The sequence below is a fragment of the Apaloderma vittatum genome, unplaced genomic scaffold (genome assembly GCF_000703405.1).
Source record: "Apaloderma vittatum isolate BGI_N311 unplaced genomic scaffold, ASM70340v1 scaffold15587, whole genome shotgun sequence".
Lineage (NCBI taxonomy): Eukaryota > Metazoa > Chordata > Aves > Trogoniformes > Trogonidae > Apaloderma > Apaloderma vittatum.
This window is the reverse complement of record NW_009725837.1, coordinates 38819-64699: the sequence shown is the minus strand read 5'-3', so window position 1 is coordinate 64699 and position 25881 is coordinate 38819. Positions and strand designations below refer to the sequence as shown.

At 39.4% G+C, this 25881-nt stretch overlaps 1 protein-coding gene across 1 annotated transcript in view; it reads left to right on the top strand.

The window, feature by feature from the left end:
- Nucleotides 1-23545, top strand: part of LOC104276667 (neural-cadherin-like) — a 32624-nt gene extending 9079 nt beyond the window's left edge. Inside the window, exons 11-27 of the mRNA XM_009873075.1 lie at nt 359-642; nt 1157-2771; nt 4431-4524; nt 5686-5870; nt 6081-6310; nt 8844-9121; nt 9617-9831; nt 10732-10859; nt 11432-11559; nt 12857-12980; nt 13537-13717; nt 14601-14767; nt 15480-15744; nt 16021-16201; nt 17160-17308; nt 19904-20058; nt 23138-23545. Of these exons, the coding sequence (XP_009871377.1) occupies nt 359-642; nt 1157-2771; nt 4431-4524; nt 5686-5870; nt 6081-6310; nt 8844-9121; nt 9617-9831; nt 10732-10859; nt 11432-11559; nt 12857-12980; nt 13537-13717; nt 14601-14767; nt 15480-15744; nt 16021-16201; nt 17160-17308; nt 19904-20058; nt 23138-23545 (4787 nt within the window). The remainder of the gene's footprint in view (nt 1-358; nt 643-1156; nt 2772-4430; nt 4525-5685; nt 5871-6080; nt 6311-8843; nt 9122-9616; nt 9832-10731; nt 10860-11431; nt 11560-12856; nt 12981-13536; nt 13718-14600; nt 14768-15479; nt 15745-16020; nt 16202-17159; nt 17309-19903; nt 20059-23137) is intronic.
- The last annotated feature ends 2336 nt before the right edge of the window (nt 23546-25881 follow it).

Genomic DNA, 25881 nt, shown 5'->3' with positions numbered 1-25881 from the left:
CTATGGTATGGAGTATTTTATGATAACTTATTTTTCCATGCTGGGTTTTAGCAAATAAGCAGTAGTCTCCTAGCCTTGGCCATTCATATTGATGTTTCCTTGAATTCGAGGGGTTGTAAGTAAAAGCAGAAGCAATGCTTCATTGTAAAGACACATTTTGTAATCAGACACAAATTAAAATGGGACATGCCAATATTGAAGATGCTGATAAATAATCAGACATAGCTGCATGTTTTAAAAGACCACAAAATTATAGTATGAAAATCAGTTACTGTATGATTTGTACTTCATCTTAACATCACATGTTTTAATCTACTTCAGAAAATGTGTGTTTTCTGACACTGTTGGTAATTGACAGGAACAAATGCTAAACTACGGTATCAGATCACAGCTGGAAACACAGGAGGAGTGCTTGGTGTAGAACCAGAAACAGGAGCCATTTTTATTGCCCAACCACTAGATTATGAAGAAAAGAAAATGTATGAGATTCACTTGTTGGCCTCTGATGGGAAATGGGAAGATTATGCAGTTACCATCATCAACGTCATGAATAAAAATGATGAGGCTCCAGTTTTCTCTATCGGTGAATACTATGGAAGTATAATTGAGGAACTGGACGGGTTACCAGTCTTTGTACTCCAGGTAGTGTATGCAGTTTCAGAGATTATATTTCAGTGAAAGAGTACGTAACGCCCGGGTACAATTAGGTTGATAGTAATCCAGAACAGATATATTAATCAAATTTATTTTTGCTAAGGGGTTTTTTTTTTTGTGGATCAAGAGAAATGGACTTTTATGGAAAAATAATTACAAAGCTAGTAAGTAGGATAGGCAGGATGGATCATTTGTGATCCTAAAAAACAAGTCATTAACATTTTAAAGTAGCTGTCAGATTAGCATAGTTAAAGTACTTCTACAAATATGAAAAAAATAATAGCATTAGAATATCTGTATTGCTACTGTAGTGCAAAGCATATTTATCTACTCTCAGTTGTCCCTCAGCCACCTCCCATTTGCCAGTCATCTGTCATGCCCATATCAATAGCATGTCATGTACTTTTGTTTGGATTCCTTTAGACTGTAGCAGCATATAGGATATAATGCAATCATTGCATATTCTATAGTTTCTATGTCTTTGTTTTCAAAACTTCTGTAGGTTATGGCAAATGATCCTGATAGTAACATGGATGAAGGAGATTTGAGATACTCATTGCATGGGCACGGTGCAGCTGATATTTTCACAATAGATGAGAAAACAGGCAGCATTTACTCACACAAGATGCTGGATCGGGAAGAGAGAGCACTATGGAGATTTGTTGTATTGGCCACTGATGAAGGTGGAGAAGGACTTACGGGATTTGCTGACGTAATTATTAATGTGTGGGATATCAATGACAATGCACCCGTGTTCACATGCATGCCTGATAATTGCAATGGGAGGGTCTTTGAAAATTCTCCTGCAGACACATTAGTCATGGAAATGGGTGCAGTTGATCGTGATGATCCAAATGTAGGTCTTAATGCTGTCCTGATTTACAAGATAACAGAGAATGTAAAAAATGAGTTTGGTACTGACATGTTTAATATCAATCCCAGTACTGGTACAATCCACGTGGCGGAGGGAGTGCTCGACAGAGAAAGGACCGACAATTATTTTCTTATTGTTGAAGCAAGAGATGGGGGAGGGCTAACAGGAACTGGCACCGCCACTGTCTGGATTGCAGATGTCAATGATCACGTACCTATTTTCACAAAAAAGATGTGGCAGGCAGCAATTCCTGAAAGCAGTGCCATCGACTCAGAAGTTCTGCAAGTGTGTGCTACGGATGCAGATGTTGGGAAGAATGCTGACTTAATTTTCAGTATCATCGAGGGAGACCCAGATGAAAAGTTTTATATCGAGAAAGACAAAGAATGGCAATGTGCAACTGTTCGACTGAAAAAGAGATTGGATTTTGAGAATGCACGTGAAAGACAGTTTAATCTTACTATTATGGTGGAAGATCTTGACTTTTCTAGTATTGCAGTGTGTCTGATTGAAGTTGAAGACTCTAATGACCACAGCCCAGTTTTCCTTTCTCGATTTATTCAGACAAGCTCTTTCTTTGAAAACATGCCTACAGGTACTACAGTAACAACAGTGAGAGCTACAGACAAGGATTCTGGTTTGAATGGGAACATTATATATTCTATAAAGTCAGATTCAGATCCTTTGAGACAGTTTGAGGTTGACCAACATGGTCACGTGATTGTGGCAAATACATTAGACCGTGAAGTCATTCAAAAATACAGTTTAATTGTAGAGGCTTCAGATCAAGGGACACCTGCCCGCACTGGAAGCGTTACAGTTTTGATTAACTTGCTTGATGTTAATGACAATGGACCAAGGTTTGAGGCACCATACATGCCTGTAGTTTGGGAGAATATATTGAAGCCTGAAATAGTGTATATGAACCATACATCAAAACTGCTTCATGCATTTGATCCAGACAGTGAGGAGAATGGGGCACCCTTTACATTTTCATTGCCACCCAATTATCAGAATTCTCTGGATTTTTCTCTTACTGACAACAGAAATAACACAGCAACTGTAACTGCTTTGAGGTCCTTTGACAGAGAAAAACAGAAGGTGTTTCATCTGCCTGTAGTTATCACAGATAGTGGGATTCCAGCTATGAGCTCTACAACCACACTAACGATAACAATTGGTGATGAAAATGACAACTGCCATGAATCTGGCCATAAGGAAGTCTATGTGTACAGTTACAAAGGTAAGTACTGTCAGGATATTGTATCAGATTCATGAATATGATAGTTTCACACATAACTTCTCTTTTCCACTTCATAATTTATTTTTAAAATGGTTTACATATTTCAAAACTGAAACTATGATTCTATAAACTACTAAATAAAGTGGAATGAGCGAAATAAATTTGCAAAGCTCAGACCGAAGTAAAGAGATCTTCTACCAAAAAACTGTTGGCTGCAAACAAGTATATATTCCATTTGCAGAAGAAAAGCAATATTTTTATAAACTAATAAAATACATTTTCCTTTCACTAGTTTTTACCTATACAGAGGAAGGTTTTTTTGTGTGTGCACACATGATTTGGAAAATATCTGGCATTGAGTGATCTGGAGATGAGAATGGCAGAACTGAAGCTACTTAGAGAAACAGAGGTTCACAGATGAGCCCTACCCAGAAACTGTAGACCAGTCACTGTGGAAGGGAGTCAGTGCTTTTTTAGGAAAAGAATAATCTTTGGGGTGCAGTAAGTGACTGCTTCCTAGAACATGTAGTCTTTGAACTGAAAAGGAAAAAGGGCACCATTTGGGATGTGTTCTTGAGTACCTAGTTTGAGAAAGATGAGCAGGAGAGCTGCTCTGTGATAGCAGCCACAGCACTGTGAGGTTTGACAGTGTAGTGGGAGAGAGCGGAGCAAATGCATCCATTAAGTGAGTGCTTTATGATTTCTCATCAGAGTGGTCTAGCAGAGGATGAATAGTTTGATAGTATTTCCTAAAATTTCTCCTAAATTTCTGTTCCTGTGTTTTTTCCTGAAATGACCAGAAAGCTTGGCCTAAAACTAGTCCTGATGGCCCTTACTCAGCATGATGTGTTATGCCTTTCCCTAAATATTCCATTCCAAATAGATTTGACTGTATCTCAGTTATCATTGCAATGATAGAATTTCTGACAAATATTACAGAAGACCAATCTATTAGGTTTTTGGTTTTTTTTTTGCAATGAAGTATTTTTCCTGAATTCAGTATGCTTAAATTAGAAAAAGATGTGAGCAAGTCCTAGTGTAGAAATGAGAGAATGAAGCTTCTAGACTGGATTGGCTCCAGATTTGAACCTCAAAAACTTTTCATGTTGCTGGATCTTGGCTGTGGAGTTGCTTCTTTAGCTATTTTAGAACAGCTGCTTGGATGTTCCATTTCTGTGACAGGCCACTGAGGCCTGAAAAAAGGGCCAGGAACGGTCACAGCGTGGTGGCTTCTTGCCCATTTCCTTTTCTCAGTCACATCCTTCTTTCCCAGCTGCACCCCACAAGATGCTCTCCCTCTCTTGCTGGATTGTACTTATGTCCCGTTTGAAGTAATAGAGTAACAAATAAACATTTGGGGATCAGCTCCTGATACGGTGATTTTTTTTTTTTATCTGGGAGTTTTAGAGAGTTGTATTTATGTATCATCCTGTTGCTGTTTTGTGCTTCTTTCATGTGACATCTGTACTGTGCTCGCATTTTCAGACCTGGCAGAAATCATATGACAGGCTATGCATTATTCTAAGAGTCTTGGATCATAATCATCACCAAATTAGGCAGGAATCTGAAAATAATAAATGCACTAATGAATGCAAAAGAATATAAAATGCACTGAAAAGCAAAAATTAAATGCAGATTTATTATAATTTATCTCAACAGGAAAATGGTCAACAACAGTGCTTGGAGAAGTGTTTGCACCAGATCAAGATGACTGGGACAATAAAACGTTTCTCTCTGAAGGAAAACTGCTCAAGTGAGAATTTTATTTGTCAAAATGAGTAATATTTATGCTTCTGTAATTATTTTACTCACCATGTATTTCTCTGTGTTCAGGATATGCATAAATCCAGGATTACTGAGCGTATTTAAGGAATGTACCTTCTGAATGCTCTTTTTCTTTTTTTCAGTTGGGCAACTAGGTATTAAGAAATTACTGCATGAAGTATTTTTTCTGAGAGAATGCAGGATCACACCATGATGTTGATTTTTAGTCAGATGTCAGTATTAATTTATTTTAAAATGTGCATTGGGTAAGATCCAATTTAAAAATAAGCAGAATTTTTAATACTTGCTCTCAAAAGTTAGAGTTGATGGAATATAAATCCCAAATTTAAGAGGGCAAAATGGAATCATTTTATCAAAAATGAAAGGGAATTTAGTGATCCCTTTTGATGGCTAAATTTACAATTGCATGCAAAAACTGTGACTCAGATTAGTGGTGATTTTTCTGTTAACTGAAGTGTTGAATTGGATTCCTAGTTCTTGCTTGTATATTGTTTGTTCGTATTATAAAGTGAGGTGGCATAAAGCATAATTGTATGCTGTTTGAAATACAGCAAATGGATGTTAAAATAAATGTGGATTTTCCCTCTGCTGCAAGTTTAAAGGCTTTATGTATCCTAGAATTAAAGACTGACTTTCTGTCTGTCAGCAGCCCTTGGGCTGGTCCATAATAGTGGTCATGGAATATTTCCATAATTACTGATTACTGTCCCTTTGAGGTGGCAAATGAGGATAATATCTGAGATTTTATACAGAGCTTATTCTCTTCCAGATGGATAAATGAGAATCTGGAATGACTTTGTGTGGTTTTGTCACTTTCTGTTACTTAACTCACAGACCTGCCGAGGATGACTATGTTGAATCCCATGGTTCAATGACACGCTCTGTTACTCAAGTTTGGGGAAGTCTGGGTATTTGAGAGTGGCAGAAACATCTCTTCATAAGCTCTGCAGATTGTTGTTTTTATATTATGGTGTTTCTGGTACTTTTCTGAGATAGTATCAAAAACTACAGAAGTTGGCAAACAATAACCTGTATGGTAACAGTTAAGGCTGCCTGAATTATGTTAATGGATAAAGTAAGTGATGAATTTTGATTTATTAAGGTTTCCTGATTGAAGACTTGTGTCTAGGTCTTTCAGATTAAATCAGAGGACTGGTTCTTTGATGATGGTGGATAGCACTCCTCAAGGAATATACAACTTAAAAGTTAGAGTTTCTGATGGAGTTTGTCCTGACGTTATATCTACAATAGAAATCCATGTCAAAGAGCTGGAAAATGAAGTCATACAAAATTCAGCCACTGTGCGTCTATCAGGTTAGTTTTGTTTGCTGGTGAGAGTTTAGGTCAGCTGCTTCTGTAACTGAATGGTTATGTGGTGCAGCTATTGTATCAATATTAGATTTACTTATCACTGTAGGGCACTTCCCGGTATGTTTCCATATTGTTAAATAAGAAATAAGTACAGAAATGAAGCTGCGGTCTCCCATTATTTCTTCTCTATCTGTTTTCAAATCCGAAACTCAGATGTCACAGCAGAGGAGTTCATAAGGAGAGATGAACATGGCAAAACGAGACACAGCAAGTTCAAGGAACTACTAGCAAAAATGTTACCTGCTAAGCTTAGCGATATCATTGTCTTCAGTGTGATGAACATTGATGGAAACCAGACAGATGTAAGATTTGCAGTCCGCGGTGGCTCGGCGTATTTCAGACCTGAGAAACTGCATGCTGAGATGGCAGCATTTAAAAATGAGGTATATTTTCTAGGGTTCTCACGCATTCTCTGTAATTCACGCAAATACTGAGTTTGTGGGATACACATCCCAAAACTCAACGTAAAATTATACTAGATCTACAGATAAGGTAAAGCAATTTTTGCATGTAAGGTGTTTTCTTCCCATTCCTAGTGTTCCTTAACTGTCCTACTCAGTTACCAGATCCTGCATGCCCTCTAACTCAGTTATTGAGGCACAGTCTGTCTTGGCCCCACTTATATTTCTTGTAGTCCTCCAGATTTTAGCTTTGCTGAAGTCTTGCAGAAGCTGGTGAATATACACTAAAGCTGCTGCCTTGTGCAAGCAGCACTTCCTGACATGTGATTTGTAGCTATGGGGCATATTTGGGTCTAATATGTGGTACATCTTTGGAGAATTTTTCTGGAAGAGACAATGTTGCTTTTCATTTGCTTGAATATGGTAGGATCTGCCTCATTCTGGGAGAAAAACAGGAGTATCTTAACTTACCACCTCCCTACATCTTACTGTATCTTAAACAGTTGTGTGGATTATCTAACTCTTCAGAATGACCCAGTAGGAAATACTGGAGACAGATAGTGTTGATGAAGCGTAACAACTGCTTCTTTTGCATATTTATTGAATTACTGCAACAATAATATAGAAAATTGCATAGATTTCAAATATTCCGTGCCATAATATGCGGCAGGTGAATTCATCAAAGTAGTAACAAGGGGATTGCTTCACATATTTTAATGAAAAAATATGCTTGTATCAATTATATATCACCTTTCAATATTTAATGAATAGCTCTAGTGCATAATCGCCAGTAGTTTACAGAAAACCAACCATAGCTCAAAAATTTCTCCTGTAGTTTTTGTACATGTTTTTAACTATAAATATAGAAAATAATTAGCACTGGAATTATTCATGGGGTTGCTAAATACATAATATGTTTGCATTACCTCCTTGGGATATAGCATTACAACAACTGTTTTTATTTAGCAGGAAAATAATCCGTCCTAATACTGTAAAGGAGCCAAGGTTGTTTATATACGCTATGTGTTTCTATAACACTGTTAACATTGCTGTCGAAATGCGCGTTATAAACTTTCCAACTAATGGTGATAGATCTGGGCAGCAGGCATGTAACTGCAGGGACAGGATGTATAATGCCATTATAAAGTATGTTTTATGCCTTTGGGGACATGTTTTTCAATGTATGTTAAAGTATTTGAGGCTGTACTGATGATTGATGATAAAGGTCAGGGTTCTTAGAGTGGTGAGTTGACATGGCTGCACAAGTGAAAAAAATAGAAGCACTTCAGTATTTATTTGCTTTGATCTATTCAAAGCTTATTTTTAAGATATTTGTCATGCATTTTGTCGTTTGAAACAATCAAGATGAAATGTGTAAATAAAGAGAGTCTAAGTGTCTAATGTTGTTAGTTTTACATTTGTATACGTCAGCGTATGCCACTGTGAGAATAGAGAGGTGTCTTACATTCACGTTTGGGCACTAAATGCAAATAGTTTTAATGTATTTGAATAATCAAATAGAAATCAAGTTCTGAAGCTTTATAGGTACCGGTGCTAAATCCTCAGCCAAGTAGAAGGAATAAATCTGTTGTGCCAGGGACCAAACGTTGTGATACCTTAGTCCAGCGCATAGGTCTGAAATAATGGCAGCCCTGTTACTGTCCTCAGGCTTGTTGGGAGCAGCTTGCAGAAATCCCTTCTTTGTGCTTTCTGCTGGTGCTTCTTTGGTCTGTTTGGATTAGAAGTCACAAACTGTGGAGACAGAGTTACACAACCTCTATTTAGAGTGAAGCTGTTCTTTTATTTGGGCATTTGGGCTTTCAGGTGCAGCCCCGGTTAATGATACAAACAACGAACTAGCAAAACTTGTAGAATAGAGTACCCAGCATGCTGAGTTGACTGCATTTTGTTTCAGAGAGTTTGACATTAAATGTGAGTTTACAGGGAGCAAATTGGTAGACTGATTCCTAGTGAGTTGTCTTGAGAGGCTACAGTCTGTGGGCATTACTACTGAATGCAGCTCAGCCCTGCATTTTCCTGTGTCTTCATCCTCGTAAGTGAGAGAACGTAAGACATAATACTGGGTATAACTCATGAGGAAGGAAGAATTTTTGCCCTGGCTTGAGCTAAAACATACCTGTTGCTATCAGGGTGCAGAGAAGGGTGATGCAGATGACACAGCTCAGAAGGCGGAATATGGCTCTAAGAGCCTTGGTCCCTGGAAATAGTGTTAGTAAGCCAGTACAGATTTACCATGTTCACAGCCACTCATGTCAATGATTTTTAGGAAATACTGCTACTCTTTATTTTTTTCTATTTTTTTTTTTCAAAATTTTCCTGTATTTGTCAAATCATTTTGCTTGCCAGTATAGTCAGGCACCTTACTAATTAATTCTCAAGAATCTAAAGCATTCCATTAAGCCTGTGGTGGCTTAGATTTTTCAGAAATTAAGGAGTAAGTAACAGCATTCATTAGAATGAGACTGATGATGTGTTAAACTGTATTTTCTCTTAGATCCAGTCAGCTTTACAGTTGAACATTTCACAGATCGATGTAGATGAATGTAGGAGTGCAAACTGTAGTGAGGGCAACGACTGTACAAACTACCTCGCCGTGAGTGACATCCCGACGGTGATGGATACTGGCAGCGTGTCGTTTGTCTCGGTAACAACCACGGTCAATGCGGTCTGCACCTGCTCGGCCAGGGACCGAGTGCATCTCTCTTGTTCCTCCTACCCTCAAAGCCCTTGTCTCAATGGTGGGATGTGTATTGACACTTTGAATGGTTACAGGTGAGGAAACTTGTGTTGCAGATTCCCTTACTTTTTTTTCTTCTATTTTTAAAGTGTCAAGTAGAGCTTACAAGGTACAGGTCTAAAAAGAATCATAGGTGTACTTTTGTAGGAAATTTGCTTTATCATAACATCACCTGGCATGCATCAGTATTTCTTTAGTGAAATTGTACTGGTTTATTCTAGCTAGGAGTTAACCTTCCTCTGTAGTAAATGGACTGGGTGATGTTTGCTGTTCTAAGTTTTTCTGTGTTCTCAAAAACATGGCCTCAAACATATTTTTTGTTGATGGAGATAGTATAATAGATAAAAAAATGCTTTGTACTCTCAAAAATATTTAGTAATTACTAAGCACCTCTGAGACTCTGCTAAAGTCTTTATAATTTCACTGCTGTTGTTATCCTGTGATTTAAATGCTACATTTGTTGCATGTAAAAATGAAAAAAGTTAAACCTTAGGGTATTTTTACTATTTTTTGTGTTTATGCTCTTTCAGATGTCTTTGTCCTGCTTCATTTCATGGGCCAGACTGCCAGCAGACTAAGCACAGTTTCCATGGAAATGGCTATGCATGGTTTCGTCCCATCAGGCCTTGTGTTGAAGGCTCACTCTCTCTAGAGTTTATTACTGTGGTTCCAGATGGACTTTTACTGTATAGTGGTCCTTTGTCAAATCCAGAACCTGGGAGTGCAGAAAACTTCATTTCAATAGGTACTTTGGCAAAAGCGTGTGAAAAAATTAAATGTCTTTTGGGAATGGGTTTCATGTGAATAGTGTAGTCATTAGAATATGAATTTCTGGTTTGAAAATATTTTGAAAATATTTCCTAAGAGGCCTTTTTTCTTTGAACATCTCTTTTTGTAGCGCTGCACCTATATATATGTGTATATATATATAAATAATCCCTCTAGGGAAACTGTGGTGCTATAAAGGAGTATAGATACTTTGAGGGACAGATATTACATGATTAATGCAGTCTTCGTCACATGTCATTCTTACCTAGGTGAGAAAAGAAATCCACTTAAACAGCTTTCAATCTCAGGCATTTTTGTGCTTTTTTTAAAACAGGGAATGATTTGATGGATGAATCCAGCCTTGACATGCCACTGTAGGAAAATTTATACACAAATAGAACACATTGCTTTATGTTGGTACATATTTAAAAGGATACTACTGATTATTTTTTGTGCGTTAGTATATAATATGCACAGTATGATTGACATTTTATATTTTCCTAATTAATTGAAAGGTAATGTTGTTGGATATTGTTAACCATTTATTACTTTTTTGCGTTGTTTTGCAGTTACTTGTAAGTTTAAGTAGAAGATCGGAGGGAGTAACACCTGCACATGTTAATTGTCATAGAGCATTATAAAATTGCAGATGGCTTATCAGGAATTAGTTTTGTTGTTTTCAAGTGGCACAATCTAAAGTATAAAAATAAATAGTACATCAAATGAGTATTTCTCCATACTAGAAGTCATAGAGTATAATTCTAGTTATTTCATGTGACTAGCAATAACCATTAAATCACTATTCACTAACTGCTAACACATCCAGAATGGAAAGATTCTTGTAGCTGAATTTGATTTCTTGTCTGTGTTTTATTAGAACTCTCCAGTGGCGTCCCGGTGCTGAAGATGAGCCATGGCTCGGGTTTTGTGGTGCTGCGGTTTCCAAGTCACCTGAATGTAGCAGACAAAAAATGGCATAAACTAGAAGTCAGAACCAATGGTCAGGTCAGTTATTTGATTTTTGTCCATATCAGGATATTTATATTTCTAATAGCATTTACTTGTGCAGAAACAGGAGGGGAGGAAAAACAGACTGAGTAATTATATGTATTTTTCTAATTGTGTGTGTCACTTTGAGTAATACAAATTTTGGGAAGGCAGCATTGTCAGTTCGAGATCTACCTATGTTGTAATTCTTACTCTGGGATCAGAGGAATCCTTTTTTTCCACCTGTTTTTTAAGCTTTGCATCGCATGTGGAACATACATTAAAGGCTTAGCTGAAATGTGCGCATTCATTGTACACACTTGGACACTGAAATCATTACCTGTGCACAAAAACCAGATAATTATTTGTTTGAAAATGCAGGTACAGTTTTTGTGAAAGTGGTTAAACTAAGAAGCATGAATTAAATGCAGAGTTAAGTGCCTTCTTTGGTTAAATGGTTCCATTTTGGCTTTACTGGTTACAACCCTTTTTGCTTGATAGTATGCAAAGATAAAGATGAAAATTTGATACAACTTGTTTATTGAATTTTACAGGAATTCTTAATGCAATAATCCTCTGTTTTGGTGTAGGATGTCCGATTCATTTTGGATCACTGCAGTGCAGCTGTCGTTTCAGAGATAGAAGGAGTAGGCAAATGGCTCTCCACGGAAGATCGGACAAACTGTGAAGTCTTTGGGTCTGTTCCACGGAGAGCAGGGTACGCTTCTGGAGATTCACTGAAGGGCAGTTTATTCTAAGACCTTTGAACATTTTACCTATGAAATTGAATCCAAGTTATTAGTGACTAGGAACGTAACAGCATCTGCTTTTCTTTAGAAACTTCTGGGCGGAGTCTAGACGTTAAAGCACTAAACAAATTTTAAGGAATTGCTCTTCTTCCAGTTTTCTTGTCCTAGGACACTATGTGGCTAATACTGGAGCTTTTGTGGGTACTGTGGGTACGTTCAATGCAGAATGGTATGTTGAGCTGCATTCTGCAAGAGTCTGGATACAGTAGATTTCAGTGCTTTGGACTGGTGCTCATTGCCCTTGCTGATGACACCAAGCTGGGAGAAATGACCAGTAAGGGGGAAGGCACGGCTTGGAATTAAAAATTATCTCAGCAAACTGAAAACAGGACCTGGAAGTACACTGTATTTTCCCACTATGACAAGGGCCCAAGTACTGCATGTAGGCACAAATAGCCTCAGATAGAGAGAAGGGAACAACTGCTAAGTGTCAGTAAACGGTACATGTGGTAGTTGGAAGGTGAGTGATCAGCAATACCACGTTAACATGAAAAATGCAAACACTACACAGTGATACCTCACATGTACATCTCTAAGAAGTGGAAAGTAATCCTTCCCCTCTGGTTGCCACTGCTGGGACTCAGCTGGTGTCCTGGGTGTGGTTTGAGCACCACGGTGCGGGACGGATGTGTTCCACTTCTGTGTAGTGCAGAGGAGAGCAGTGACTGTTACCAGCTTGCTTTGAGAATAAGACTGATCAAGAATGAGGGAATTGAGGTCACTTTGCTGAAAGAAGGGAGAACTGAGGAGCGATATGATACGTCTCAGTATATACAAAAGAATGCTACAAAGAGGATTTAGGCAATCTCTTCTGTACAGGGCTTTAGATTGCAGTGAAGAGTATTCAGGTTATATTATAGGGAAACCTTTGTATAACAAAGATACTTGGGCTGTGGAATAGGTAGTACCAGCGAGTGTGCAGATTAGCATTGGGTCTAAGCCTTGGCAGCAGATGCATGGAGCCCTCCCGGTCATGAAAGCATCACACAAAAAAGGGAAAAATAAAAGAACAAACGAAAATAAAAAATGGAGTTGGTAACTCAGGGAGAAAGAAACTGATGTGAAGTTTTTTGACTCAGAGAGCTGATTGGGAGACATTGCAGTGTTGAAATGCAGTGCGGATGTTTATTTTTCTGCCTTGTTATATAATGCCTATGTTTGGAGGTATATTCATATCTATTTTTATTATTCATACAATTTTTTAAGGTATTTGAATGTGAACCATGTTCTACAGCTGGGTGGTGTAAAAGAATCATTACCATATTCCTACCCACAATTGCTACACAAACACTTTTCTGGTTGTTTGCGCAATTTCATCTTGGATACTCAGGTAAGAGAAGTGTAACATTTTGCTTTAGCAAGGGAGTAAACTTCTTCATTAAATTTTTGGGAGATTCGTATCATACCTGAAACTTTTACTTCCATTAATCTATACAGTGCCTGTATGTGTCAGTGTAAAATAGAAAACTCTGGATTTTTCTGTCATAATTAGAATAACTACCTTGAAAAGTTATTTCTCAATTGCAAACAGATGTATTTGTGAGCCAGAAACTGTGCCTTTGTTTATTCTCTGCTTCATGCAGCTTCTGAGCTTCTTTGCACATTCAGGAAACTTCTGAATGGCAATTGTGTAATGGTGTATTTATGCCAGCTGTCTGCTTTGTTAGGAAGTATTAGGGGTTTTTTGCTTTCGTAGTCAGTTGGGTTTATTCAAAGGCAAAATACGGTTTTGATAAAATAAGTTGAAATCTGAATGTCAAAAAGCAAACAGCATCTTATGCAATGCAGATGAACAGACCGTTATGTGGTATAGCTATTTCTGTTTAAAAATGAAGTGTAAATGTTTCTTGAATAATATGTTGGTGTCATACAATTTTCTCTTGAAGGTGTATGACCTTCAATCTCCTGCAGAGTCCCTGAATAGCTTCCCTGGCTGCACCCTTACGGATGGGAGCTGTGAGACCATGGGGTCGTCGTCCTGTGGTGTCCATGGGAGGTGTCGTGGAGACTGGGGCTCATTTGCGTGTCATTGTTTGCCAGGTTACTATGGCTATCAGTGTGATAAAGGTGAAGTCTGTTCTGTTGCATTATTGATAGGCTGGTAAATTTTACAATACAGAAAAATTAAAATGTTTGCAGCAGTGATCGCTGAGGTGGTTTCTGGTGTTTACATTGTGTGAAGCCATGTTTCAGTTTAGTTGCCTGCGATATCTAACAGTGTCTTTTCTAATTCCCTTTGAGAAGTTAATTTCTTAGTATCAGATCTTTTCTTTGGTCCTGAGGGTGTTTGTGCAATAACTGTATAATGGAGACTGCATGACTAAAGAATTGTGAACAGAATTATTTGTTCTTGTCACAGTTTTTGTATTTGCATCTGTTTATACTTTCAGAAGTATCTAATAACCTAAAACTGAGATGTGAGTGTGGCTGTACCACTGACTGTGCAGAATTAGAACAACACAACAGGAATAGGAAATTACTGCTCTGTTGGTGTCTGGAAGAAACTCTGTTGCCTTTCAGTATAGTAGAATCTTTTCTTAGCCCTCATGGAGCCAAAGTTTGCAGCAAAAGGACAGCTACAAAAGAGCAGGTTGTAAAGATTAGTTGTGGCACTTACTACTTTTTTGCAGTCTCTTCTTTTGTCTTGGTCAGAGCTTCTGCTTTCCTGCTGTCATACCGTGTGAGTGCTGTGGGGAAAAGCATTAGCAGGATCATGTCAGGAGGGAGATCACCTCTTCACACAGGAAGATGAAGTGGGAGAGAGTCATTGGGAAAGTTCTAGAAATAGATAAAGGGACATGTCCCAAAGGACAAGTTATGTCTCATGGGTCCACGCTGCGCATTATGTATTTTTTCTTTTACTTTCAACTCTTATTATGAAAATAATGGAAACAATAATATTTCCCTCTCCCTGAGAAATGTTTTAAAGGTCTTTATCTTGTCTTTTTAGTTGCCAAAGAATATACATTTGGGCCAGGAAGTCACATTCGCTACCAGCTTCCTGTCAGCGTGCCTGCCCGCAGGACGCTGTTTGAAGCCATGATTAGGACACGGCAGCCTGACAGCGTCATCACGAGCATGTTGGCTCGAAATAAGGATGAACACATCACTCTACAGGTGAGCAAGGCATCCCAGACAAGAATAGCACAAAGTTAAATCAGTACCAGTGAATAGTTAGCCCAGAGAAACATTAACTTAAGGTTTGGAAGTAGAACGAAAAAACTTCTGCTAAGCACAGAAACTTTGGAATTTATGGACACTTACCATCTGCTTGTTCTCTTAGTGCATTGCGTGCACAACTCTGGCATCCTGTTGGATTTCAAAAGAATTTATTGCCAGTTACAGTGAAGTATAGCTTGCTCTACAGAACAGGAGGAATAGCTTGTCCTCCTTTCAGCTGTGGGCACAAGTGGCTGATTGTGCACAGTTCAGATCCTGCCCAGAAAGGTTCCTGTAGCAGTTCTGTTGGTATCACACTCTCAGAATGGCAACTTCTGCATTTTATCCGTACTGCTGAGTGGGCCACCTCTTCAGCCGAGTTAGTTTGAGCTGTCAGTGTAGAGGAGATACACTAGGTGCTCAACCATTTGAAGAATCCCATAAACTTGATCCAAGGGAGATGCAGGGTAAAATTCTCTGAGTGAATGACTTACTACTGTGAGTACACTGCTACTGGTATTTATGTTGTTTAGTTCTGTGGCACCAGAATTATGTGCAGTCATAAATGTACCCTAAATTTAAACAAATGCTTTAAGGTTGAAGTTACAGGTCAATTCAAAATGTCAGGTGATGACTTTTGTTTCCTACTGCTTTGTTAATTATCCACCAGATTGTTCAGGGATTCTTGGTGGTCTCCTATAATTTGGGTGATGGAGACTATTCTGTAAGCCTTCCCTCCTACCGCATTGATAACGGTGAATGGCATCATATCACACTGGAGAGAAATGAAAATGAATTTACTCTTCGCCTTTATGAAGGAGGTGGGAGGCGAGAAATTCTGAAAGCAGCAGGAGTATACAAAGAGATTGTGATTGACCCCAGCAGCTTGGTCCTTGGAAACACCTACCCATTCAACCAAAACAGGAGTTTTCAAGGTGAGGAATTTTTGACCTGACTGTTCAGAATATGGGCCTGTAAAAATTAAGGTTTATTGGTACTACATGAGCATACTGAGAGAAGCTTGCTTATTTATGTAGAGCCCAAAGTAAACAGATTTCTTGATTGACACTTTGCAAAAGGTAAATTCAGTCCTAAATTTGAACTTTGGTAGTCTGGGTCCTTTGTTAAACATAAACTGCCAAATCTTCCAGCTGCTTCAAATCGTTCTTGCTGAATGGCTTTTAAAACAGTCTCTTTGTGCCTTGCCTCAGGATGTATGAAAGATGTCAGATTTAATAACTACAGGATCCCTCTGGATACTCACGTGAAGGAGCTGGTGTCGGTATTAAGTGCCCAAGGCGTCAAAGAAGGCTGCTCTTCGCAGGCTTGTAGGAATAACCCATGTAACCAGGAATTTATTTGTGTTGATTTGTGGATGATGCATGAATGCAGGTAATTGGTGGAAATTAAAGCACAAACCCATCCAGATTCAAGTGGGAAAGGTGGGTGCTGAAGAAGTAAGTGTGCAACTTGAAGGTTGCCCCTGCCAGTCTCACTAGATCAGTTGAACCCCAGTGCAGTCCTGAGCTCGATGCCTGCCTGGGCATCACAGTACTCGGGGAACGCTGTCCTTTTAGGTACCGCCCTTCGCTGATGTAAATCAGTGTATCTCCATTGATTCTGTAGTGATTTCAGCTGCCTGTCTTAATTGAAACTGTTTAAAGAAGAGCAGTAGGTGTTTGTAAACCCTGAAACCCAGGAAAAGCATGTGTGTTAGATGGGGTGGAGCGGAACTCTGGCACAACCAGCTGTCTTGTGAAGCTCGTGCTGTGCGATGTAGATGTGTTTGTGTTTGTTGGTGCCAGACTTCTCACAGTGTGTGAAGCTGTGATCTCTGTTCCTCACAGGCCACCAAAGTTGCCTTAGAAGCACCGCATCAGTAAGCTCAGAGTTCTCGTGTGTGGCTGGAATACTAATTCAAGTTAGTTGTGCTGTGAACATGTACACTTCAAGCATAACTGACTGCCACTGGCCACACAAACAGAGTTTTCTAGAGATGGTTTTTTCACTTGGAGGAAACACAAAGAAGATAGGATAGCTTATCCTGCCTAGACAGCTGCAGACTCTAGTCCAGCTGTTTCTCACATGAGTTGCCTTGCAGAAGCCAGTGGAACTACCCAAGTTTTGAAAGCCCCAGATGTAAGGGTTTAAAGTTGTAGAGCTCATTGCCGTGTGACTGCTTTAGAAAAGACTACAGTTGTGTAATTATTCCAAGTAACTTACTTCTAGTAGCTCCTTCAGAAACTATACATAGTGTGTCATCAAAGACTATTTTAAAATCTTACGCGCTGTTTTTCATGCTCACTTTTCTTGAAGTTTAATGGTTTCATTTTTGCCTTCGTCTTTTCAGTTGCCCTCCCGGACACATGGTCATGGAGAACGCCACTGGCAGGCAGTGTGTCTACACTGCCTGTGCGAAAAGGCCCTGTAACTATGGCACCTGCATCTCGCAGTCACCAACCAAGTTCCAGTGTCACTGCCCTGATGGCTATACTGGACGTAACTGTGAAATCACACTGGCGATCTTTCACAAGGATACAGGCCTGAGCTTTAGTTCCATGTTTGCCATCTGTATTTGCTTTCTGGCGCTGTTAGGTAGTTATGGCAACTACATCTTGTATTACCTTTGGTGAACTCATTTATCCATCTTGTCCTGCACAGCCGTCATCTTATCCTCCTCCTGAAAAACTTGGTTTCCTAATGGAGACTTGACTCTGCCTTCATTTCTTTGCCATGGCCTCAGCTCCATCAGTAACCTTTTCTGTCTCTGTGTGCATATGTTGTTAAGTGAATCAATATTTTTGAGCTATGGAAAGTCTTTGCAGTTTTATTTTCTGCGCATTTTCACTTCATTGCTAAGGAACTGTTCAGATGCATAATTGGAAGCAAATTCAATTGAACAGCAAGAGTGGAAATTGCTGCCAGATAAGCATTATTTAAAAAACTACTGAGCGTGAAACAGATTTTTCAGTCTAAGAGAAATACACTGTCCAATAGGAATGCACTGGGTCAGACAGTGCATCTGACCAGTTGTGTCATGAGTCCTGACAGCTACTTTTGGCTTCCTCAGCCCTTTTCAGGCTTAGGCATTGGATCTCAACGAGAAGAGGAAAGACAAGGATCTCACTAGTGAGAAAGACTCACATCTTTGAGTCCTTCATGTTTATTCAGGTTTCATGAAAGTTTGCCGGAGTAAGGACATAGGATTTTTCTCATGGCTTGTATGGTATTAATGGAGTTTCATTCAGCAGTTGTAGTAAAAGTATGGAAATGTGTTGTGGAATATTTTGAATCCATCTGTGTAGCTACTTGAAATACCATCATTTTCCCCAACTCTGCTAGATACTATGTTTGCCATGCAAATATGAACAGCAAATAGAGTGGGAAGCTAATGGGTTTCACAGCTTTTTGAATCCCAAAGCTGATAATAGATCATTATGCTAGAGGAGAGGGGTTTTTGCTGTGTTAGAGCCATTTTATTGTGAGCTGGCTGTGTATTGCAGCCTGTGCTTCACTGAAAAAACCAGTATCTTTTACCTAATAATCCTGATAATCTTTCAGGTCTAAACTGTGATTAAAAACCAGTTGGTTTTAACCAAGTGGTTTGCATTGTTGTGAAAATTTTAGTACATGTGGTAAACTAGTATTATCACACAACTGTAACTTTTGTTAGGAGATTTGTAATAAAATTCCTTCTCAAGATTTCAGATGCCCCTTCCCTTACACAATTTCTAGAAAGTGGTAATGCACTTGAAAGTGATTAATTCGTGTAACTTGAGTTACAAATTTTCAGTTTCCAGTAGGTTAGAAAAGCTGATTTTCTGACATTAGACGACTTCGTTTACATTCATGTGTGGAACCGTTTTGCAAATAAATCAATTCCAGGGTGACTTCAGGTTGGTTCGGTACCACACGAACCTTCTCCACCCCTCCCTGCCAGGAGGGGACTTCGCCTCATCTTGTTCAGTTAATGTCACCGTGATACCTTGGAGCTTGCAGCTGCCCTCACGCAGACGCTGTGGCGCAAAGAAACAATAGACTTCATGGAATGCTTTTAATGACAGCACTGTTTAATGACATGTTTAATGAAAATTGGGTGGAAGCTCACACTGTTGGTATTTGCATGGAAGAGATACTGTCTTCAGTGGTGGTACTTCTGGTGTTACACTCTTGGAACATGGACTACGTTCATCTTAAATACTGGCTTTCTGCTAGTGGTCACAGTAAAAGAATAGGAGGCATGTACAACATCGAAGGACTTTCTGAGTATCTCAAAATCAACTCAGCTAAAAACGGCTGCCAAAGAGTTACCACGTGTGTGAAAATCTGTGAGACGCGCTCTGTCCCGTGGGGGGGCTGCAGGGCAGGAGAGGTCAGTGCACATCTGGGAGGTGGTGATTCAGCCCGAAGGGTGTGGGAGCTGCACAGTGCAGGGCACCGACCTCCCTGTGCGCCCGCGTCAGTCCCGAGGTCATCGTGGAGCTGCACTCTGCCGCGTAGGTACGCTGTAAGAGAGTCTAGTCTCTTTAGTCCACTGCATTGCTAGTTTGTGGTTTGAGGTCTTACTGTGAGTTTTTGGCGATTTTACAGAGTTGGTAACACAGTGGTACACAGGTTTCTATTTGTGTCATGTTCAGTGTCTGATGTTGAAGTTATACAACTGCCGGTGTGTAAAAGCATTCAAGAAAAATGTTTAAATTCATGGATGCTAAGGCAAAATGTGCCTGACTTTGTTTTTTTCCTAGTAAAATGTATAAAAGTAATTTCCTCTTTTGTCTCGTGTCTTCTTGTGCTTAATTTCTGTGTAATCGTGTCTGTTACTGTCAACACATCGTTATTTCAGCACTACCCCTTAGTATATATTTTCTCTGCAAAATGAACACAGTAACCAGATGGGTCTCTAAACTCTACTTCGGCCAATCAGTTCTTTAACAACTTCAGCATTGTACTTTAAAGGGCATTTTAAATTACTCTTCAAAGGCCTTTTCTTCTGGTGTTGATGTTCAGTGAAAAGGCACCCTGCAGCACTTCTGTATATAAATGTTTTATTTGCTTCTGACCAATGCTCTGTTTTGCTCCTTTGTGTTTACCCAGCTCTGTTCAGCGCTGTGTTCTTGTGGGCTCGCTGGAAGACTCGTAAAGGTCTGAGTGGAGGAGTTTACCATGTATCTGCACATCATGAGGATTTGGAGGACATCAGAGAAAATATCCTCAACTACAACGAAGAAGGCGGTGGGGAACAAGACGAAGTAAGGATCGTTGTATTACAATTAAGAGGGGGCGCTAATGAAAATATATTTTATGCTTTTCCTTTATAACCGAGGATCTTAGCCTTTGTTCTGCTGATTCATTACTGCAATTGGTAGATGAATTATTTGAAAGGTTCTGTACACAAGGGTGCATGTTTCTTAAGCGGAGATAAGTGCTTATCATTTTTTAATTTGTGTGAAAGCAAGTGTTCCTATGTGCACATTTAAAAATGCTTGTAGAGCGAGTTTAGCAGTAAAGAACCAACAGCTGATGTTCTTGGTTTCATGGCTCACGAGTTGCTGAGGTTCTCAGTGGTAATTGCTGCTGTGGCGCTGGGGGTCAGAAAGAGCCTGGTGTGTCCTGGTCATTATGGACAGTCTCTTTATGGAGACTCTTCATAGTAGCAGTTACTCAGATCGGGCTTGTTACGAAAGCGAGGTGCTTAAGTCTCTTCCTCTTAAGCCCTAAAGCCCACAGTGGTTGTGGAAGAAGCTTTCTACATTCTTCTGTTTTGGAGAGAAATAACACATGCTCTTTTTATAGTTACAGTAGGCCAGATTATACCCAAACCAGATAATATTAACATTTCTGCTAGCAATCTTAAGGATATCTACATGTCAGTTTAAGCCAGAACTTTGAAAGAAAACTGCAGATGTTATAGATATGTAATTTAAGTAGATTATTTGCTGACCCAGAGACTTTTGCTACGTTTAAAAAAGGTGAGGAACTTGTCACTTTTGAAACTGTTCTTCATGGATTCAAAAGATGATGTTACTCTGTAGAAGCAGTAATAGCCAGGGCGCTAATGTGATGGGTCAACAAAGGCCAGCGATAAAAAAAATACTAAATGTGACCTGTACCAGAATTCCAAATATTTTCAAGAATTTTTAATTATAAAATACAGTGTTTTACAAGGCCACCTGAGGAAAGATTCTCCCTTGCAGAGTATCCTTAATTGCCCGATGAATTAGTGTGTACATAATAAATACATGGACATTTTGCATGTGGTAACATAGACAGCTCTATGTATAAATCCTGTTTTCCTTAATCAGATTAACTTTCTCTGCAAGGCTTTGCAATTTTAGACCCAGAAGGTCCATAGTTTGAGGAGATCCACAGTTACTGTATGACATGTTTAATTACTTTTGGAGAGTTCATATAATACACTCCTTAATTTAAGCAGTGGAATTCAAGTTAATGACTTGATCTTCATCTGAGGCTGTTACTCTGTCCTGAAGAAATGCTGCTTGGAGTGAGGCCTCTGCACGTTCTGTATACTGTTCCTAAATTATTCGACTTTTACAGTTGGCTGGGCTTGCAGCTAAAACTTGCCAGTATCCTTTTTAGTGCCTCGTTGTTTGTCTAGGTTTTAAAAACCAAAATATCCAGAATTACAGTAATTCTGAGTATTTTGTATTCTAAGTCACCTTAACCAAAGGATCATGAGGGTGCTTGGACAAGAGAGTCTGTGGTGTTCGTGCAAGGCAGGACTGTGGGGACAAGAGGCTGTCTTACGGAGGAGTTTCTGCACCTGAAATAAATGTTAGAGAAATTAGGAGTTCATAAAACTTGAGGTAGATGAGTGCACTGGTAAGTATATACTTAACACAGCTAAACACCAAATGTTGTTAAACGCCAGCTTTTAAGATAGAGGCAAGGATTGACGTGGGTTTCTAGACTGCCAGCTAAGAATGTGATCAGAAGAAATGTGTCAGTTCAGTGAAGGATGATTTTAATATCAGGCAGTTCACTGAAGGGATTATTCTTAAATCTGCATTTGGACAAACTCCCATTTAACTTTCATATGATGAAAAGTTGCCACGTTTTATTGATTATACTGGTAGCCTTGCTATTATAAAATGCTCATAGTAGGATCATACCGCAGCTTGCACTTACTTAGAAGATGCTGAGGATGGGCATCAGCACTCTTAAGTCTCACATTGTTCATCACTAACTGCAATTAGTCTCTGGAAATAGCAGCTATTCCTTGTCACAGTCCTGCCCAAACCCTAGTCTTGCCACTTGCATGGCTTCTTGTTTGCCGGTGAGTTTGTTTGGTGTTTGTTTTTTTTTTAAGCAGTTCTCTGTCTCCAGTTGAAATTTGAGAAAGCTCACCTAGATGACCTAGGTTAATCTCTTAAATGGTTATGTGCAGTTCAACATGCAAGAGAATAAATGTGATCTTTTGGAAGGTGCTGATTTGACACCTCTGTTATTGATGGCTACTGCTCAGATGAAGAGCATGAGCAATACAAATAATTACTTGTTTGCGCTGACGAATTCTGTCTTACACAGCTTGTCAACATTCTTCTTTGGCCTGTAAATAAGTCCAGAGACACAACATTTGGATTGCAGGAAGGTGAAAGATGCTGTAGGACAGCACTTCTTTCTTTCTTTCTTTCAGGTGCCGTAAAGATTCTGATTATTTAACGCGATTAATGTGCGTGGTACTGGTAACTTTAGGGATGGTACTGTTAACTTCAGTGACAGAAGTTGCACTTCAGGAACTGCGGCACAATTATCAGATGGCATTAACTGCCTCTGCGCTAGAAGGGGATTTTATTTTTTAATAGGTAGTTACTTGGCTTTTACAATCATGCCACTTCCATAAAACATAACCAGCTGCTATTCCACAGATTGATAAAATTTTAACAGAAATCGCAATTGATGTTTGAATGACTAATGCAGGAAGATTTCTTTGAACATACTATTTGGGAATGTCCTTTTTCACCTTTGTTGCCAGACTCTATCAGTATTTGATGATGATAAAATACTCAGATCTGAACTTCAGAACAAAAATTGGGGCATTTCTGTCATTTTTATTTAGTTTCTAATATGGACTAAGACTTGATTTGGAATGTAACTGTAGTAGTGTGGCCACACAGGCCGCATCAGCTCAGTGAGTTCTGGCTCGCTTAGGCACGTTGTAGGTGGCAGGGTTGGTTGAACAAGCCAATCCTTCATGTGTTCACACCAAACAGACTGTCCCGGGATTGGTCCTTCTTTATCTCTCCCAGAACATGAACTTTTGGGTCCCAGAGAGTGTAGTGTTTTAATGTGAATGGTTTCTCACTCCAGAATGCATACAACATGGCAGAACTGCAGGTGTCCATTGAAACCAGCCCAGCCTATTCGCTCTACAAGAAGAAAGAACCAACAAAACTGAACAGTTTCTTCAGTGTCATGTCCCCAGGCACGCAGGAGCAGACTGGATCGTCAGCGACTGCAGAGGCCTCTTTTGCCAGCACAGCCCTCAGTCGATTCTTGTCAGATGTTATCCGAGATGCCGACTGCCATGCCCAGGCTGTGCCCCGGGACTCGCTGCGGGTGTTCTGCACCGAAGGGGAAGGCTCTCCTGCCGGCAGCCTCAGCACTCCAAGTTCCCCTGGCCTGGCCGAGGGTGTCACGTATGACATCAAAGAGTGGGGACCAAAGTTTGAGAAACTAAGCGAACTGTACTCACGTGTAGATGCAGAAGACTTGTAGATTACCAAGCTGACAATTTTCAAAGTTCTGGAGACAAGGGTGAGGGACAGTTTTTCATGCTCCTGTTACGTACTACCTCCTTCCCCCTGGCCCCCCCCTTATTTTTCCTGTTACGACAGGCCATCAAATTCCCATAATGAGCCACACTTTGCATCTAACTGAAAAGTTTAGTGGTGGAAGCTAATCTTGGGACATTCTAGATATTTGCGCTTGGGGATTTAAACTTACTGGAAAAAGTAAAGGGAGAACTTGGGGTACTTAGTCATGTACATACAGTGTTTCAGAAATAGATTTTGTTTTGTCACTAAGGTAGTAAAGAACTTGAGAGATCCTGTGTCCATAAGCTAAGATGGTGCTCAAAGCATGAGGAAAGCATGCTGTGTGTGCTGTTTGCAGTAGGAGCTTTAGCAGTTATTTGAAGAAAAAGAGCACATTGTCTTTTCCCTGTGGGAATGAATTCCATGTTGTGTTACATCCATCTTGTTTCCCTGACAGCCGCAGTTACAGCTCCTGCTCACTGAACAGGGTGCAGAGGAGAGTTCGTGGATCCAGGTAAAGGAATGAAGCATCAAGTCAGAGTTTAGGATGTCAGAGGGCTTAAGGTCTTTCCTGTATCCAGAAAAGAACACCTAGTACCAGGACTTCCAAAACTAAAATCCTGTGATAAACACCTGCCAAAAGTCTAGTCGTTCAAAGATGTTAATTCTTCAATACCTGTGAATGGTGTTGCACAATAATACAGGCCTCCCTCGGATGGGTTGTGGTAGAAAAACCACCATCAGCTGGGGACAGAGAAACACGGGGCAAAACTAACAGCGGTTGTAGGGGGTAGAATATTATGCTATAAATTATCTGTCCCTTTCTTAGATCGTTTGATGTCCAGCTAGTATTCTGCTTTTTTTTTTTTTTTTTTTAACACTTCACAATATCTGGAAGAGAGACAAGGCTCCATAAAAGTTAATCGAGACCACTTAAAAATTAATTATTAATTAAAAATTATTAATTAAAAATTATTAATTAAAAATAATTAAGACCACTTGTGTGTGTATATATATATATGGGGTAAAGTGCAGCAAGAACACAATCCTATTTGGTGGTTTTTTGTATCTTAGAGTATGCAATATATTATCAGCTGATAAAATGAATATATCGGAGATTCCAAGATAATCTTTCATTAAAGCAAAGCATGAACCAAAGTATTGCAAAAGACATTTAAAAATGCTTTGCTTACGGTTGCAGCAGTAGCATGTGTTGGGAGGTCTGACTTATTTTTTTATATACATTAAAAAACATAAACAACATAACAAAAACATAAACAAAGAGAGTCTGCAGACTAGATTAATTTGCACATTTCCCAAAGGCAGGCAAAACATGTTCACACGGTTTCGTGTGCATTTGTGAAACACTTTGGAAAATCTTGAGCACACAATTAACGGACGGTTCCGCACTGCAGGTGATACAGCATTTTCGTGTGGAAAAGCTAAACGCCGTTGCCAGCCGTGCCTAAGAGTACTGATTCACAGACGGTATGGAGTCTGTGATTTTGTAATTTTACTGATACATTCACCTGCGAAGAAACGTGGCCTAAAATATCTTGTAGTAGTCACAAGTCAGGAACGTCAGCTTCTCTATTTCATAATCACAGCAGTCACGAACAGGATATGGAAAACTAAGTAAATACGTATTATGCACAAAAATCTCTTCCTTTGAAAAACAGCAGTAATTTTGTCTGCATACCTTGTCTTCTTCCTCTAACTATGGACATGCTGTCATTTTGGCTGGTTTTAATTTAATTTAGCTTGTAAGCTCCTTGGGGCAAGGACTGCCTGTATTTTCCTGTGAAGTGTCATGCATATCTAAGGCACCATATAAATAATAAATAAGCCATCTGTATATGATGCCTCCTCCTTGCATATATTTGAGGTTGGACTAAAGCCTGGACTCTATTCAATTAAGTCTCTTTCCACCTTGATCAGATACTTCCACAGACAGGAGTCATGGATGCTGTTCTGTCTGAAAAGCTGAGGGAAGCAGCAGTTGCTTCTCATTGGTGTGTGACCTGAAGCTCTAGTGACACACACAAAAGACACGTTCCCATTTGTGAGTCTTCCCGAGGGCTGCAGCTGGCTGGGGCCACAGATGAGTACTTTTCTTGGATAACCATGTTACACAAAAAGCACTTGGGTGTGGTTTTTGCAACAGACAATTAATCTGAGAAGGAAGAAATCCTTAACTTGACATTCATTAGAAATACTCAAGTTGTGTTACCCATAGGCTTATTCCCTGTTCCTGGATTTTAGTGCTGAGATGCAGCTGACATGTAGGATGCTCACACG